The following is a 15,288-nucleotide window of genomic DNA, read 5'->3' as shown; positions in this document are numbered from 1 at the left end:
AACTCAAACAGATGCCAGTGCCCAATCACTTGCCTTCTTCCTCTTGGCTTTAGGTTTTGGGGTACCCACCCCAGAAATGGCAAAGTTCAGAGAGGGAAGTGCCATGTGGGCTTCCTGGCTGGTGTCTTGGGGGCTCCCCCTTGTTTTATTCCAGCCCCTGCTGAAGGGGAAATTAGGAGAGATTGCTGTTTGATTGCCTCTCTTCACCCAATCCACTGCTTTCTGTTCAAAATAAAAATGAGAGTGTTAAACACACTTTTTCAAATACCTTTTTATCACCATGTGTTGCTAGGCCAGCAGTCTCATTTGATTTCAAAAGAAGAAATTTTCTCAAAAATAAAGAATAATTAAAAGGAAGTGGAAAGAGAGAATCAAATATCTCCTAGACACTTGGAAGTGATCTAAAACCACAACAGAAGCTCAGGTAGAAAAACATATCACCACCACACCTGCTAAGGGTCCTTCTAGCGAGGTTTTTATTGTGCAATCACCCTGCCTCATTCACAGAATTTTACTGAGGTTGGGTGCATTCTAGATGTCATCATCTTCCACTTGTAGGTCTCCCATGTTCTTACATTTTTTTTCTTTCCCAAAAAAATAAGTCGAGGAAAAGACAGAATAGCTGCACAATATGTTTTGTCCGGTAGCACTAGGAGCCATCTGTCTGGAAGCACCGTAAGAGAAAATTTGCTCAATTAGGGAGGCCAAAATGGGGGCAATGAGAAATAAGGGAGGTAACAGCAGGCTTGGGGAAACACCAGAGTTTGCAGAAGTACAACATATCTTTTTAAGAACACTTAAGGGGGCAACCCCTGCCACCAGCCCAATGAGAACTGAACATGCTCAGTAGCTACAGAATGTAGAGTGACAACTGGAAAAGAAAAACAGAACATGGGGAGGAATGGAGTGCTCTGACTGGAGGGAATGTCTGGATGGAACTCTGAACAGGAACCCTCCTGTTAGGACTGAGGATATAGTGCACCGTTTTGTTGCAGGCACCACTTGTTCCAGCTAACAGCGAACTCAGATGTCCCCATGCTCAGGGAAGATTAGCAAAAGGGTGCTAAGGGAACCAGAAATCAGGCAGACTGTGAGTGTCCATCAGTTAAATCTGTGGTTGAGAGCCACTGAGTCGTGAATGTTAGGGTATCAACTGAAGTGAGGAGGAAAATGGAGGGTAAGGGCAAAGAGGGGATTGGCCTGCTGAAACCCATGTGCAGGTGCGGGCTAACAGCAAGGGAGGCCTGGTGCCTTTGTGCCCTGTTTGTGGGTTCCTTAGAGGCACCAGGCTGGCCACTGTTGACGGGCAGGCACCCAGGATGGGGGAGTGCTTGTGCAGGGAAACTGAGACAAGGCAACAGGACTTGCCCTGTCACTAGGCAAAGTGAGATTGCTGACTCAGGTGGTAGAAGCTGGGGGTGAGGAATGGCGGTGATGTGTTGGAGTACGGAGCTGTGTGGGCACATGGCCTGCCGTGCTAAGCTAGGCTGCTGTCCTCAGGAGGGCTCTTCAGCAGGTCAGCTTCTGCCAGATCAGTTGCTATAGGTGGAATGGGAGAGAGGTGCCATCTTGTCTTTTATTTCAGGCAGCAGGTAGCACCACCACCCGGGGCATTCCCAAACACTAACTTGTCAACAGATTTGCTGGTGCAGATTTGCACCCCCTCTGAGCCCCTCAACCTTGCCTTTCTCTTTGGGCTAAAGAAACAACCCCCACCCCACAACCCAGACAGAGCCAAGAGGAGGAGGGAGATGATTTATTCAGGACACACAAAGTACGGGGGGGATCAAGATGGGTGGGGTGCATGGGGACAGGATCCATTACTGCAGGACTATTTAAATGTACAACCAATCACAAAATGTGCAGTTCTTAGAAAAAGAAAAAAAGTGTAGTTCAAATTCAAGTCATGCAAAAGTTGTATTATGTTAGCTGATATAAAAGGTGTCTGATAGTATGAAAAGTAAAGTGAATAGTCCTTCTCTAGAACCCCAGCCCCTGATAATCATAGCCATTTCTCTTCCACCTGCCAAAGACACTCCCTGTAGACTCCACTGCTGCTTTCCACAGAATATTCACCAACATTTCAAAGGTGAAGGGTATCATTCTATAACTTGGGGACCTCCTTCCTGTCAAGTCAGGTGTTTTCAGAGTTATGGTAACAGTGGTGTGATGCCAGAAAATACATAGTATGACTTTTTTTTAACAGGGAACCTATTAGGGCAAAGTTGCATGAAACTGTCCTGTCTGAAAGTATCATCACAGCACAGCAGTCAGTCTGGTCCCTGATGAAAAAAATCACTTTGAAGCTAGTTAATGATGCCACTGAATATAACAAGACAACACTCAGGGACAAAATTTCTGAGCTTCAAGAAGAGAGAAATCTTCTATATTTATCATTTTAATGAGGTCAGCCACATATTTGACCTCAAAGAGGCATTTGGAAGAACTGAGAACTTGTACTTCTCAAGATCCCTCTTCACTCTAGATCAGAGCTTTCCAAACTTTTCATGTTGGTGACACGGTAATTCAGTTTTACTAGCAAACCGGAGGTTAAACTAACCCGTTATAAGAGATACGGACACATACATAAATTGTAATAACGAAATGTATGGGGATACAACATATCTCATGAAAACCTTTCATTTATATTTTTAAAAATACGTGATTTGTAAGATAATAACATACATTGTTGTCATTTATGAGTAACAGTATGTAAATATGTGCAAAAATTTTAAAAAGTTGAATAATACCAATAACTACTTACCTTTGTAATGGGATGTATGAAGTTGATGGGATGAACACAGCTTTTCAATATTTGGTGGTATATTAGATAAAGACACTCGCATTTTGTCATCAAGCATTTTTAAGCTTCCACGTTTCAGTGTCTTTAAGTTTGCCATCGTTGAAAAGGATACTTCATAAATGTATGTAGTAGAAAACTGCAGAAGAATTTCTATCGCTTTTTAAGCTATGTTTGGATGCATTTTTGAAATGTGAATCCAAAAGCTGTCTAAGTCACCCTGTTCATGCATCATTAACAGATTTCGATAATTTTTTATGTCAGCTAATTCTTCTTCAATAAGTAAACAGTTCCTCATTGCAGTTGAAAGAAATGGATTTCTGATCCAATCATAGTCTCGGATTTCAACATTTGGGAAGTAATGATGAACTTTCTCTCCAAGCAATGTTAAATGGTCAACAATTAGCAAGCTGATATCATATTTTAGCTGGCACTCAGCAGTTCTGGAAAACATTTCAAAATTTCCTTCTTTCACTTTCCTTTTCCAAATTACTATTTTCTCTCTCATAGCACAAATTTTATCTACCACTGTTAAGATATTTCCCCCTTTTCCTTGCATACTGGTGTTTTATTCAAATGTTCAAATATGTCAGCAAGATATGCCAATTTTGTGCACCAAAGTTTGCTTTGAATTAGATCGCAGAATTCATTTTGCTGATTTTCCTCAAAAAGTTTAAGCATCATTTCCCTCAATTCATATACACGATAAAGCACCCAACCTCTTGAGAGCCAACGAACTTCTGTGTGTAGTAGAAGCTTTTTAAACCTTGCCCCCATGTCTTCACAAATATTATTATTATTATTTTATTATTAAATTTATTAATCGCCCATCTGGCTGGTCACCCAGCCACTCTGGGCAATGTACAGCATACAATAAAACAGTTTAAAACAATAAAATTCTACAATAAAAACATTTTCTAAAATACCCTAACCCACCCCAAATGCCTGCCTGAACAACCACGTTTTTAATGCACGATGGAAGCTCATTAAAGAGGGGGCATGGCAGAGTTCCCTAGGGAGGGAGTTCCACAGAGTGGGGGCCACCACAGAAAAGGCCCTCTCCCTCGTCCCCACCAGTCTAGCTGTCCTGGCTGATGGGACAGAGAAAAGGCCATCCGAGGCTGATCTTGTGAAGCGGCCTGTCTGGTGCTGCTGGAGGCGCTCCTTATATGAGCAAATAATCTTGATTGAAGAGGTCTACTTTTATTGTAATTGACCATTGGAACCACTTTGTCCAAAACTTTTCTTAATTCATTTCCAATGGTTTGCGCGACCAGTGCTTCGCGATGTAAAAAGCAATGAGTGATTATAATATTTTCATTCTCCTTCTTTGCTAAAGCTATAAAACCTTTTGTTGAACCCATTGAGGGTGCGCCATCTGTGCATATTCCTACACAATTTAACCATTGCAAATTATTTTCCTTCATGAAGCAATCTAAAGTTTTAAATATATCTTCACCTCTAGTTCTCATTGGAAGTTCTAGACAACACAAGAATTGCTCAATAATTCTGTCAGTATGAATGAAACATATAAAAACCAATAATTGTGCTAACCCACTGACATCTGTTGCTTCATCTAATTGCAATGTAAAGATCATATTATCATCTTGAAAAATATCCTTCATTTTGCTGCTTAATGTCATCAGACATGTCTTGAATACGTCTTCTGATCGTGTTATCTGCCAAAGGGATTTTATTAATTTCTATCTCAAATTCGGGCCCAAACATTGTTCGAACAATAGCACAGCAAGATTCCTTTATGGTGGTTTCAGCAATAGCGTGTGGGTCCTTGTTTTTGGCAATTATTTGAGCAACCAAGTAACTTGCCTTTTGAGCTTTCTCTGATGTCTTCATTCTCTTTGTGAATGATGCAGACTGCTTCTTTATAGATTTTGAAAGCTCAATAAAGTATTCTACTAGTTTTTCTGACAAATGACAGTGTTTTGAGGTAAAATGATGCTTTAATTTATTTGGTACCATACTTTCATTTGCAACTATATCCCCACAAACTAAACACTGGGGACAAGGATTGTTTTCATTACCAGAAAATGTGAACCCCAGTTTCATATAATCTTTACTGTATAAACAAGGCTTGGAATTTTTTCCTTTACACTTCTTACGTACTAATACAGACCGTTCAACAGTTGATTCTTGCGTAGTTTCCTCTATAGTGGCTACATTTTGTTCATTGCAAATGTCATCTTCACCAGCTTTCCTTTTCTTAATTAGAAACGTATCCATTTTACGGGTAATTCAACTGAAATTTAATGAATAAATCTATGCAAATTTATTTCTAGGTTTTAGCATTAACTAAATATGAAAATAACAGGACTGTTTTTAGCGCTTATCTTTCTCTGTTTTTTCTTATGAAAATAACAGCACCTGTGCTCCACTCCCACAGTGATAAAGTGAGATAAAGACAGGAATCAGGACCAGGAGAAAACGTGAACAATAAACAAAATTAACTAAAGTATTTACAACACATATTAGGACACATAGGACCAGGTAGGAGCTCAGCTGCAAAAACACATGAAGTAGAGAAGCAAAAGTCCAACAAAAATGGTGTAAATATATATGTCTCACTACAAGGCTATATTGCTGTAAATATTTGCCATGCCTATGTCCAGAGTCCAGTTCCAGCACTCTCAGGTGGTACACTGCCAGTGGGTGGTTAATCCACGATTATAGCAGAGTAAAAATAAAAATAAATGGCAGAAATCAAATTATAAGTGCCACATGGTAGGTGGCTTGCTGTTTGCCACATTGGGTTTGGGAGGGTGGCCTCCCTTCAGCCAGCAGCAGGTGGGTTGACGGGGTGACAGCCTGCGGCTGCGCTCGCTGGGGTGACTGGGAGCACGCTGATTCTGAGGCTTCTGGCCTCCACTGAGCTCCGTTCCGACTGGCCAAGATGGCGGACGGCCCGCTCGGTGCAGTCCCAGTCCAAGGCGGCGTTTCCACCCGTGTATTACTCTGGCCTGGCTGCGCGGCAGTGCGGTGTAGAAGTCCACAAAGGGCACGCTCGAAACCTTGCAGGGCTGGTGGCCGCTGCCACTTCTCCACACCGACGTCAGCCAAGCTCTGGTCCCACGGCGATGCCTCCCCTCCCCTCTCTTCACCCCGCACCTCTACCTCACCGTACCTCAGCTCCAACACCGCCAGTCATTTGCGTCCTACGTCAAGACGCCACATAATCCTAAAGCAGCTAATGTTAAAGCAGCTAAGGCTTAGCTGCTTTAACATTAGCTGCTTTAGGAAGTTCCGGGGCAGGGGCCAAGGGAAGCAAACGCGAGTAAGGGAGATTCGCGGTGCCCTTCCGCACAATTTTCTGCATTTCACGCGACACACCTACACACTGCCGCTGACACACTAATGTGTCGCGGCACACAGTCTGGAAAGCTCTGCTCTAGATGGAAATATTCTCTCTGTCTCCTTATATATGACAAGTTAAAAGTCAGCCATGCCCTGGAAAACATCCTCCAGCCCCCAGAGCCCTTTTCCTCCCCACTCATACAGCTCACTCAGGCTATCTTGGTAAACATGCTGAAAGCTCCCAGACAGGTCCTACTGTCATAGAAAGCTATTCTGTGCCTCTCAGGACAGGAGAAGGACTCTGCCCACAGGAAGAAAAGCTTTTAGCTACATGCCCCAATTACCTAACTTGTCCAGTCTAGTTGGTTGTGGCCTACTTGAAGCTGGAAGACAAGTCAAATCAGCAGTGAGCAAAAAACATGCTTAAGATACTACTACTTTCTTTCATAGAGACCTGAGAGCCCATGTATTTCCCCAAACCTTTCCCCTTATCCAGGAAATACAAGTTTTATGTTTCTGTTTTGTTGGCAAATGTTAAACCTGGGATCACATTGAAGATTTGATCCCAAATCTCTAGTCACAGCCATTAAAACTAGACTGTAAAAGCAGAGATAAGCTAAGGCAGTTCTATTTTATCGATGGATTGACTATGGATTATCTGTGTACAATCACTTATAATTCTTAGTTTTGTAGTTTTAATTAGGTAATACCCTTTTTAGTTATAATTGATGTTATAGTAAACAAATGTACTGTATTTGTATATATCTGTTTTTGTATATATTTGTGTGTTATGGTCTGTAGACCAAAATAAACCTATTGATTGATACTTTCTTCTCTTTGTAGTGTGTGGAATATGTGGTAGAAGGACCACTATTTCTTTAAGAATTGAATTTGGTTGTATTGGGATCTAATGTACAGTAGTCTGTATTAAGAAGGGTGTAAGTTGAGGCCTGCAGGCTTTTTGTACTGTGTTTGTGCATCTATTTCCCTCCCCCACTCCTGTTCTTAGCTTCTTTATATCCCTTACTCCAAATAAAGTTTTGTTGGCGTTCTTTATGACTCTTCTGTAAAACTTGAATATAATACTCCTCTGCATTAGTGATGTTGAATTACCAGTTCTGAGGATTTTCTCCCACTCTGTGTAGGCTTCTAAATGTTATGGAATGTAACTCTAAGCAACAAAGCATGTGTGTTCACACACACAGACACGCACACATACACACTGGTATGTTATAGCAGCATGCACTACACATGCAAATTAGAATCACATACCACTGTGCAGTTCAAAATTGTCCTTTTCAAAAGCCCTTGTCTGCACCACAGGTTTAATTTTTTAATAGTTATTCCTTCTCTGCACCCCCCCCCCCCGAACCCTGGAATCTGAAGTTCTGTGGTGGTGGTGGTGGCTGAAGAGAAGTTGGAGAGGGAAAGCTAATGGATAAGGTAGTGGACAGAAACTTCCTGGATCCTCACCAAGCTACAATTCCCAACATTCGTGGCAGTTAAAGTGGTATAAAACCAGTGTAAGATTGTAGTGTAGTTATGTCCCCAGAGCTAGAAGGCAGCAAAACATGGGGGTGGAGAGAAGAGAGGAAATCTGTGTCCTTTCTATTAGTCTTAACAGCTTTCAACGATGGAATAAGAGGCTGACTTTTAAAGAAAGGTTTGAAAGGTGTTGGTAATTATTAGTTTATGTTACATGATCTTGAGTCCATGCTCCGAGTGGTGGATGTGCCCATTTCAAAACCTATATTGGTTAGTCTGAGGGCAGAACCAGGAGATCATGGTAATTCCAGATGAATAAATTCTCGATTCTCCCGTACTGTAACATGATCACTGTTGGACTGTGAAGTGGTGAGTCCATGTTCTGCTGATCTAACAGGAGCTTTACCAGCAGCAGGGAACTGGGCTGGATGTGGGGTCAGTGAAGCAGATCAGGAGGTGGTAGCTGAATAAGAATGGATATTACAGCTCCAAAGTCAGGGAATTGGGCGAAGGAAACCTAGATTGGCCAAGGAGGGTTTACCAGCAGAAGTTCCATTGTGCGTTCCAAGACTGTCAAGATGTGTTGGGATGCTGTGAAGAGAGCGGGTCCATTTACCTTTGGCCATTATGGAGGCCCAGGGGTCACTAACCCCCTGTCCCCATGCACTCCCTGAACCTTCCAGTCCATTATTCATTGATGGCTGTTCTCTTAGCAGCAGCCACCGCCTCCATCTTCTCCTTGGCCAGGTCCTTCTTGCCTCAGTGGGCCACTCTGAATGTGAAGATTGGACCTGTGGCTGTCGTTTTGGGTAGGTCCGCTGCTCACTCGGTTCTTGATCTCTGCAGCCATGGTGAGGAAGGCCTGTTCAACATTAGTGGCATTTTTAGCACTTGTCTCTAGGAAGGGCACCCCAAGGGAGTCTGCGTATTCCTGCATCCAGAGAGGTCAACATAAAACAACAATGAAAACTCAGCAACTTTGAGAGAGACAGAGACAAGAGATCTGCATTCCCACATTGCATAATCCAAATATGGAAAAATATGTGTGAGAATGTATGCTGCTTGGACATTTTATTATGGGAATTGCTGATGGATGTGTTGCTACTAATTTGGTCAGTGGCTAATCAGTGCTTTGAACTACTGCTAGAATCTCTAGTAGCGGTTACTTCTGTTTCTTCTGGCATGCTTCAAATGTGGTAATAGAATGAACTCACACATCTTCTTGGGCACAGACTATTTATCAAAGACAGCTTCCTCCTTTCTCCCTTGCTCAGAGGAGTTTGGGATAGCTAGTAGGGTTGTTGCTTGATTTTAAAAAGTGTTAGTTGGTTAACTGTACAAGCATTAGTACGTTAATCATTTGATTCAATTTGACAATGAATAAAAACAACAGTTCTAAAGCAAGATACATGTATACTTTGCTTTTAGAGGATGCTTGGGTGCAGTAGCCATCATTATAGAAGAGGCATGCTGCGCCTGTGTGAGAGAAAAAGGGGAATGCTTCTCAAAGGTGATGCTTGTCATCTGCATGCCTGTATTATTATTATTATTATATTCTGCTCAATTAATTGGGGGCACATTTTTAGTTGGTGAAAAGTTTTTTTAAAAAATCAGTTAACTGATTGATAAAATATTGCAGCCTTGATCACTACTATTATTCAGAATGGGGCAAACCAAAAAAAGAACAAGAGTAAACAAAGGACTCTAATACTGCTCTTCACTGCCGTGCTCTTTATAAGGTAGAACAGAAAGGTGGTGGTTTACATAGTGCCATCAATGTACACTGCAGTTGGCAGAGTAACATAAACCATAAAGATAGGTCCCTGCCTCAAAGACATCTAAAATCTGCTTCAGGAGTGGGGGAGACAGCAAAGGAAGGAGGCAAGGGAGGAATTGGTGAGAGCAAATACAGCTAATTTCACTAAGGGCGCAATCCTATGGCTGCTAGTCAGCAGCTAGGCGGCCATAGGATAGGTTGGTTCCCAGAGAACCGACCCCCACCCCCTCCTGTGCCGCCCCATAGGCAGTGCAAATCGGCCCCGTGCTCTGCGTGCAGAAGAGCAGCACGGAGCAGCAAAAACGGGGCGGGCCAAGCCAGGGAAGTCAGAAATGCCAGTATGACACATCCTATGTGTTGTCTGGCTGCCGCTTCTCACGCTCCAAGGTCCCGCAGCTAGACAGCTGAAATCGGCTGTCTAGCTGTGAAAGCAGGGTGGGGGGAGCAAGGAGGAGATCCGCTCCTCCCACCCTGCACTGGATTGGTGGTCTCCCCTGGGCTCGGAGGCGACAGTCGATCCAGATAGGATTGCTCCCTAAAGGCAGCTATTTCTCAGCAACTTAATGGCAAAACTGGTGTGACACACCCCTTCCCTTGTGTATGCACCTTGGCTGTAGTGTAGTCCACCGCTTTCTTGCTGGTGAGGTCACTCTTGTTTCCCACAATCAACTTGTTGACGTTCTCGCTAGCATAGCGATTGATTTCCTCCAGCCAGAGATGCATGTTGTTGAATGAATCCTGGAAATGGCAGTGAGGAAGTAGGTCAGACAGACTGTTCATATAAGTGTGTGTGCGTGTGTGTGTGCGTGCGTGTGCGTGTGCGTGCATGGTGGGGGCAGAGCTACCTTGGCCTCACCTTTGCTGAACCTCCATTGCCATAAGGCTATTCCTCTTCCCTAACCGCATTTGTCTGTCCTGGACATCTTTACAGCTACTCACCTAGTCACCTGTGATGAACAAGAATTTCCTCCAGGAAACACTAAGTGGAGATGCCTTCCAAATTTCCAAAGTTAATTTTCTTCCTCATCTAATCTACTCATCAATAACACTGGGAAATATGGGGCAAAAGTGTTAACTTAAAAACAAATATTTATGGGCTACTAAATTTTGTGGATGTATTTGCAAGGCTGCTGTAACTCTTCACATGGGGCTTGTGCAAGAGAACTTCCCAGTGGAGTGTGCTTCATTGGTCATTAGTAGAGCCCTGCTGGATCTGACTGAAGGTCCGTCTAGTCCACCATCCTGTTTCCCACCGTGGCTGATCAAAAGCCGCCGGGAAGCCCAGAAGGAGGGCATGAAGGCAAGAACCCTCTACCACTGATGCTCTGCAGCAACTGATGTTTAGTGGCTTACTGCTTTTGAACATGGAGTTTCCATATGGCTGTCATAACTAAATGGTCATTGATCAGCATATCTTCCATGCATCCGTTGAATCCCCTTTTAAAACCATCTTGGCTAGTAGCCATTACTGCATCTTGTGGCAATAGTTTTTTGTGGCAGTCTCCCATTTGGCTTCCTTTACAGGTACCTCAAATTAGCCACCGATGACAGCTGACTTGTCTTGCTTCCTGCTAGGACTGCATTGGATCTTATCCCTTACTGTGATGTTCACAGTTGCATCAGAGGGGGTAGGTGAAGAAGAGCTAAGGCAGTACCTCTTCTCTGCCTTTCATGAATGAAAGGCTGGCTTCTGTTCATCTCACCTGATCTGTCACATCGTATACAATGATGATGCCATGTGCTCCTCGGTAATAGCTTGAGGTGATGGTTCGGAAGCGTTCCTGCCCTGCAGTGTCCCACTGTGGAGTAAATAAATGTATGTTTCTGGCTAATGCTGCCTTCTAGTGGGCAGAGTTAGTATATGTGAATCACCCTTCAGCAAAGGAACCTCAAAGGGAGACTCCAGTGTGAAAGTGAAATAGAAAGTACTAGGAAGTTTGATTCTCTTAGGCCTAAATCAAGACAATGGTTTCCTCTCCCATTACAGGGGTTAAATTAACAGAGCAAAGCTAGGAAGATTCACCTGGTACTACTGTATTGGATAGGCAGTGTGCTTATCTTGTACACAACTAAGCTTTATATAGAATTGTCACAGACGGTACCAAATATATAGGAGAACAGGGCCTCTATACCTGTATAGCTGCTTAGAAAGAACTTTAGCAGGTACAGCTTGTCAGGAAGGGCTAAGGAACTGCACCTACTGACATTTCATGTTTCATGCGGCTGTTCAAGGTACAGGAACTCTATCCTTTCCCTTTAGTCACTGTAAATACACCCCATTCTTCTTCCAGGGAAAGGAAGATAATCTAGGAGGCATGGTTTTCTTTCTCCTGTTTTTCAGCCACATGGATTTACTCACGATTTGCAGCTTAATGGTCCTCCCCTCCAACTCAATAGTCCGGATTTTGAAATCCACACCAATGGTGCTGATGTAACTGTCTGTGTAGGTATCATCCTAGGGAAGAAGAGAAAAGAATGTTTGTGGGTGGGTGTAAGTAGTGGAGTTCTGCAAAGAAAATGACCCTTACCTGAGTGAAAGCACTGGAGTAAGGGATTTGTGGGTCCTCCCTGAAAATCTCAAGATATCCACTATCTCTTGGAAATTAAATCAACATTTTGATGGCCAATTAAGTTTCCTTCACCTTTATGGTGCTCCTAATGCTACACTGAAAGCCCTGCAATCCTCATTTGAGCAATTCACAATCTGAAAGTGCTAGACCTGACAGAAGTCTGTATAAGTAAATACTGGAAATGTTTGCCAGAATGCTCATAGGAACATAGGAAGCTGCCTTTATACCCAGTCAGACTATGGCTGTCCACAGTGACTGGCCACTGCTCTCTCGGGTTCTAGATTGGAGTCTTTCCCAGTCCTATCTGGGGATGGCAGGAACTGAGCCTGGGACCAGGCAGCATGCAAAGCATGCATTTCTGCTACTGAACTGCAACCTTTTTGTTTTGAGTAGAATCCTAAATTTTCATATATGTTTATAGAGGGCATGGAGAACATACTACTGATTTTTTAGTTGTATTTATTTATTTTTATTTTCATTTCATTTCTATACCACCCAATAGCTGAAGCACTTGAAAAAACACAGTATTGAAAGTATTGAAAAAACACAGGTGAAACCAGATGAAAGTGGCATTTTGGATAGAGAATGGGTTGTAAGACCAACGATGGATGTTTTTAGAGGAAAGGATCTGTGGCATAATTTGAAGGTCTCTAATAAAATAGTTCTTTTCTTGGCAAGGCTCCTGGGCTGATAACAGCTTTGTGACAGGGAAACCTTTTCCTGGTATGGAGATTATGCGGTGAGAAAAGGCTCACCTCCTCCAAGTTTTATAGCAGTTGTGTAGCTGTTAAAAGCATGGGAGCCTGGTCAGAAAATATAGGTGGCAGCTGTAAGTCAGAGCTTTCCCCAGATCAGATGGGCTAGGGATCCTGGTTTTGTCTCTGTGTTTCTTGTTCATACTGCTTATCCTTCATAGTATCTTGCTTGGTGTTCTGACATTAGACATCTGTTCTGCAGCTGCTTGTAATTTTGTCCTTTGGCACAGCTAGTGATACCGTGCGGTCTGAATTGGCAAGGTTGACTTGTGAAAAGCTGATGGAAGGGAAGAGTGATCTCTGTGAGGAGCTGGTGCTCCATTAGTGACAGACGCCGTGCTTTGCCTGCAGAAGGTAATCTCTTATCTGTCCTGAATAAAAGGACCATTTATCTGTCCTGAATCTCCAGTTAAAAAGATCAGGTAGCAGGTAATGAGAAAGACTCCTGACTGAGCCCTGGACAGCTGCTGCCAGTCAGAGGAGACTAGATGGGGAAACAGTCTGACCTGGTATAAGGCAGCTTCCTGTGTTCCTAACAGTGCACTCCTATCAATGCCTACTCAGAAGCAAATCCCATTGAGTTCAGTGGGGCCTACTCCCATGTAAGTGGGTACAGAATTGCAGCATAAAAGTACTTGTGTTTTGTGATCTTTGAGTTGGTCTAATAAATGTATTACATTGTATGGGATGGGAACTTTTCTTATGGCCAACACGGCTGTCTTTGTTTTTTAAAAGTAATTTGTGCATATTCAGAGGCATTTTATCCATCTTGGTCAGCATTCTGTTCACACAGTGGCCAACCAGCTGCCTTGGGGAAACCCACAAGAGAGACAAGAGCACAATATGCACCTTCCCGGTCATGTTTCCCAGCAACCTGTGTACCTAGGCATACTGCCTTTGATACTGGAGGTAGCATATATCCATCGGGACTAGTAGCCTTCTCCTCCAGGAATTTGTCCAATCCCCTTTTAAAGCCATCCACGTTGGTGGCCATCACTATACCTTGTGCAAGTGAATTCCATAGTGTAACTATGTGCTGTGTGAAGAATTACTTCCATTTATCTGTCCTGAATCTCCTCCCACCAATCAGCTTCATGGGATGACCCCATTGGGTCCTAATATTATGAGAGAGGGAGAAAAATGTCTCCCTATCTGCTTTCTCCACACCAGACATCATTTTGTACACTTCTATCATGTCTCCCCAACTCGCCTTTTTTCCAAACTAATTTTTATATTTATTTATTTCATTTCTATACCTCCCAATAGCTGAAGCTTTCTGGGCGGTTCACAAAAATTAAAACCAAACAGCGCACAATAAAACAATACGAAATATATAAAACATTAAAACCACAGAAAACAATACAACCAGAATAAAGCCAGAATAAAACCTAGCAGCAGTGCAGGGATTTAAAATACAGATTTAAAACAGCAAAACTAAAAGTCTAAAGAGCTAAATTGGTAAAATGCCTGGGAAAATAAGATCTTCACCTGGCACTGGAAAGAATACAATGTAGGTGCCAGGTGAACCTCACTAGGGAGCTCATTCCACAGCCAGGGTACCACAGCAGAAAAAGCCCTCCTCCGAGTAGCCACCCGCCTCACTTCCTTTGACAGGGGCTCATGGAGAAGGGCCTCTGAAGATGATCTTACAGTCCGGGCAGGCACATATGGGAGGAGGTGATCCTTCAGATAACCTGGCCTCAAGCCCTTAAAGGCTATGAATGTTAATACCAGCACTTTGAATTGGGCCCGGAAATGGACTGGCAGCCAGTGCAGCTGGAAAAGTACTGGCGTAACTAACCTTCCTTCATAGGGAGTTGATCCAGGTCCTTGATTATTGTAGTTGCCCTTTTCTGCACTTTTTCAATCTCTACAATATCCTTTTCCTCTTGCTGCCTTGGACTAGACCTGACATTGAAAATGAGACTGAGCCCTGCCTGCCTTCTCCCTTTCTGGGGTCTTAACAGAAGCTGGCCAAGGCATCTGAACCCTGCACAATGAGTGCTTACCGCAAAACGGAGCAGGAGACATGACTTTCCTACTCCAGAATCACCGATCAGCAGCAGCTTAAACAAGTAGTCGCTGTTGTTGAGGAGGGAAAGGGAAACACACTTTGGTGAGCAATTAAAGTGCTTTGGTTTGGAGGGAGCCACAGACTTATTTTTTTCTTAAACAGAGGGTGGGGGATTTAGTTACAGATAGAAGGTAGATACCCATAGGTTCTGTGATGCCACTGGTTGTGTGTATATACGGGTGTGATCAGTGGATGAATCCCACCCCCACCTCCCCAGGTAGGCATCCAAAACTCAATGCCCTACTTGAAATGACTTAAAAAGGAATGTCCCATTTAAAAAAAAAACCACCTTTCCTTGGCATTGCCTCCCCTGTAGCTGTGCAGATAACCCCTTTTCAACAAGAGTCCTTTCCTTGTTGCTTGATACTCACTATTCAGGGCTGATGGTTGACATGTTAGCAGACAGACATGCAGAAAACCATATGTCCTGCTATCTTGAGTTGACAGAAAGAGCAGGTGTAGTGAGGGTGTTGCAGTTTCTGGATTCTGTCTGCCTTTTGGATAAATAAGAATAATTG

General features: G+C 43.2%; 1 protein-coding gene across 1 annotated transcript; it reads right to left on the bottom strand.

Moving 5' to 3' along the window:
- Positions 1 to 6,724: 6,724 nt before the first annotated feature.
- Positions 6,725 to 15,264, bottom strand: LOC146337489 (ras-related protein ORAB-1-like). Its single transcript, XM_084814311.1, has 6 exons — positions 15,142 to 15,264; positions 14,706 to 14,778; positions 11,731 to 11,826; positions 11,075 to 11,170; positions 9,978 to 10,109; positions 6,725 to 8,525 (listed from the first exon to the last, which is right to left on the bottom strand). Exons 1-6 carry the CDS (start codon positions 15,162 to 15,164, stop codon positions 8,304 to 8,306), a joined length of 642 nt encoding a protein of 213 aa, XP_084670437.1. The 5' UTR covers positions 15,165 to 15,264; the 3' UTR covers positions 6,725 to 8,303.
- Between the last annotated feature and the right edge of the window lie 24 nt (positions 15,265 to 15,288).

The sequence above is a fragment of the Heloderma suspectum genome, chromosome 10 (genome assembly GCF_057233095.1).
Source record: "Heloderma suspectum isolate Gila_16-S chromosome 10, 16-S_ref, whole genome shotgun sequence".
NCBI lineage: Eukaryota > Metazoa > Chordata > Lepidosauria > Squamata > Helodermatidae > Heloderma > Heloderma suspectum.
The sequence above is the reverse complement of the archived record's forward strand: the minus strand, read 5'-3'. Positions and strand labels throughout refer to the sequence as shown.

Bases quoted from the DNA above. Each gene is read 5' to 3' on its own strand.
- LOC146337489 (XM_084814311.1), bottom strand. From the start codon at position 15,164: ATGTCAACCATCAGCCCTGAATA. The intron at 11,827-14,705 runs GTAAGCACTCAT...CTTCTTCCCTAG, and splicing joins GTCTCCTGCTCCGTTTTGCG to GATGATACCTACACAGACAG. The intron at 8,526-9,977 runs GTGCATACACAA...CTCTGGATGCAG, and splicing joins TGGACTACACTACAGCCAAG to GAATACGCAGACTCCCTTGG.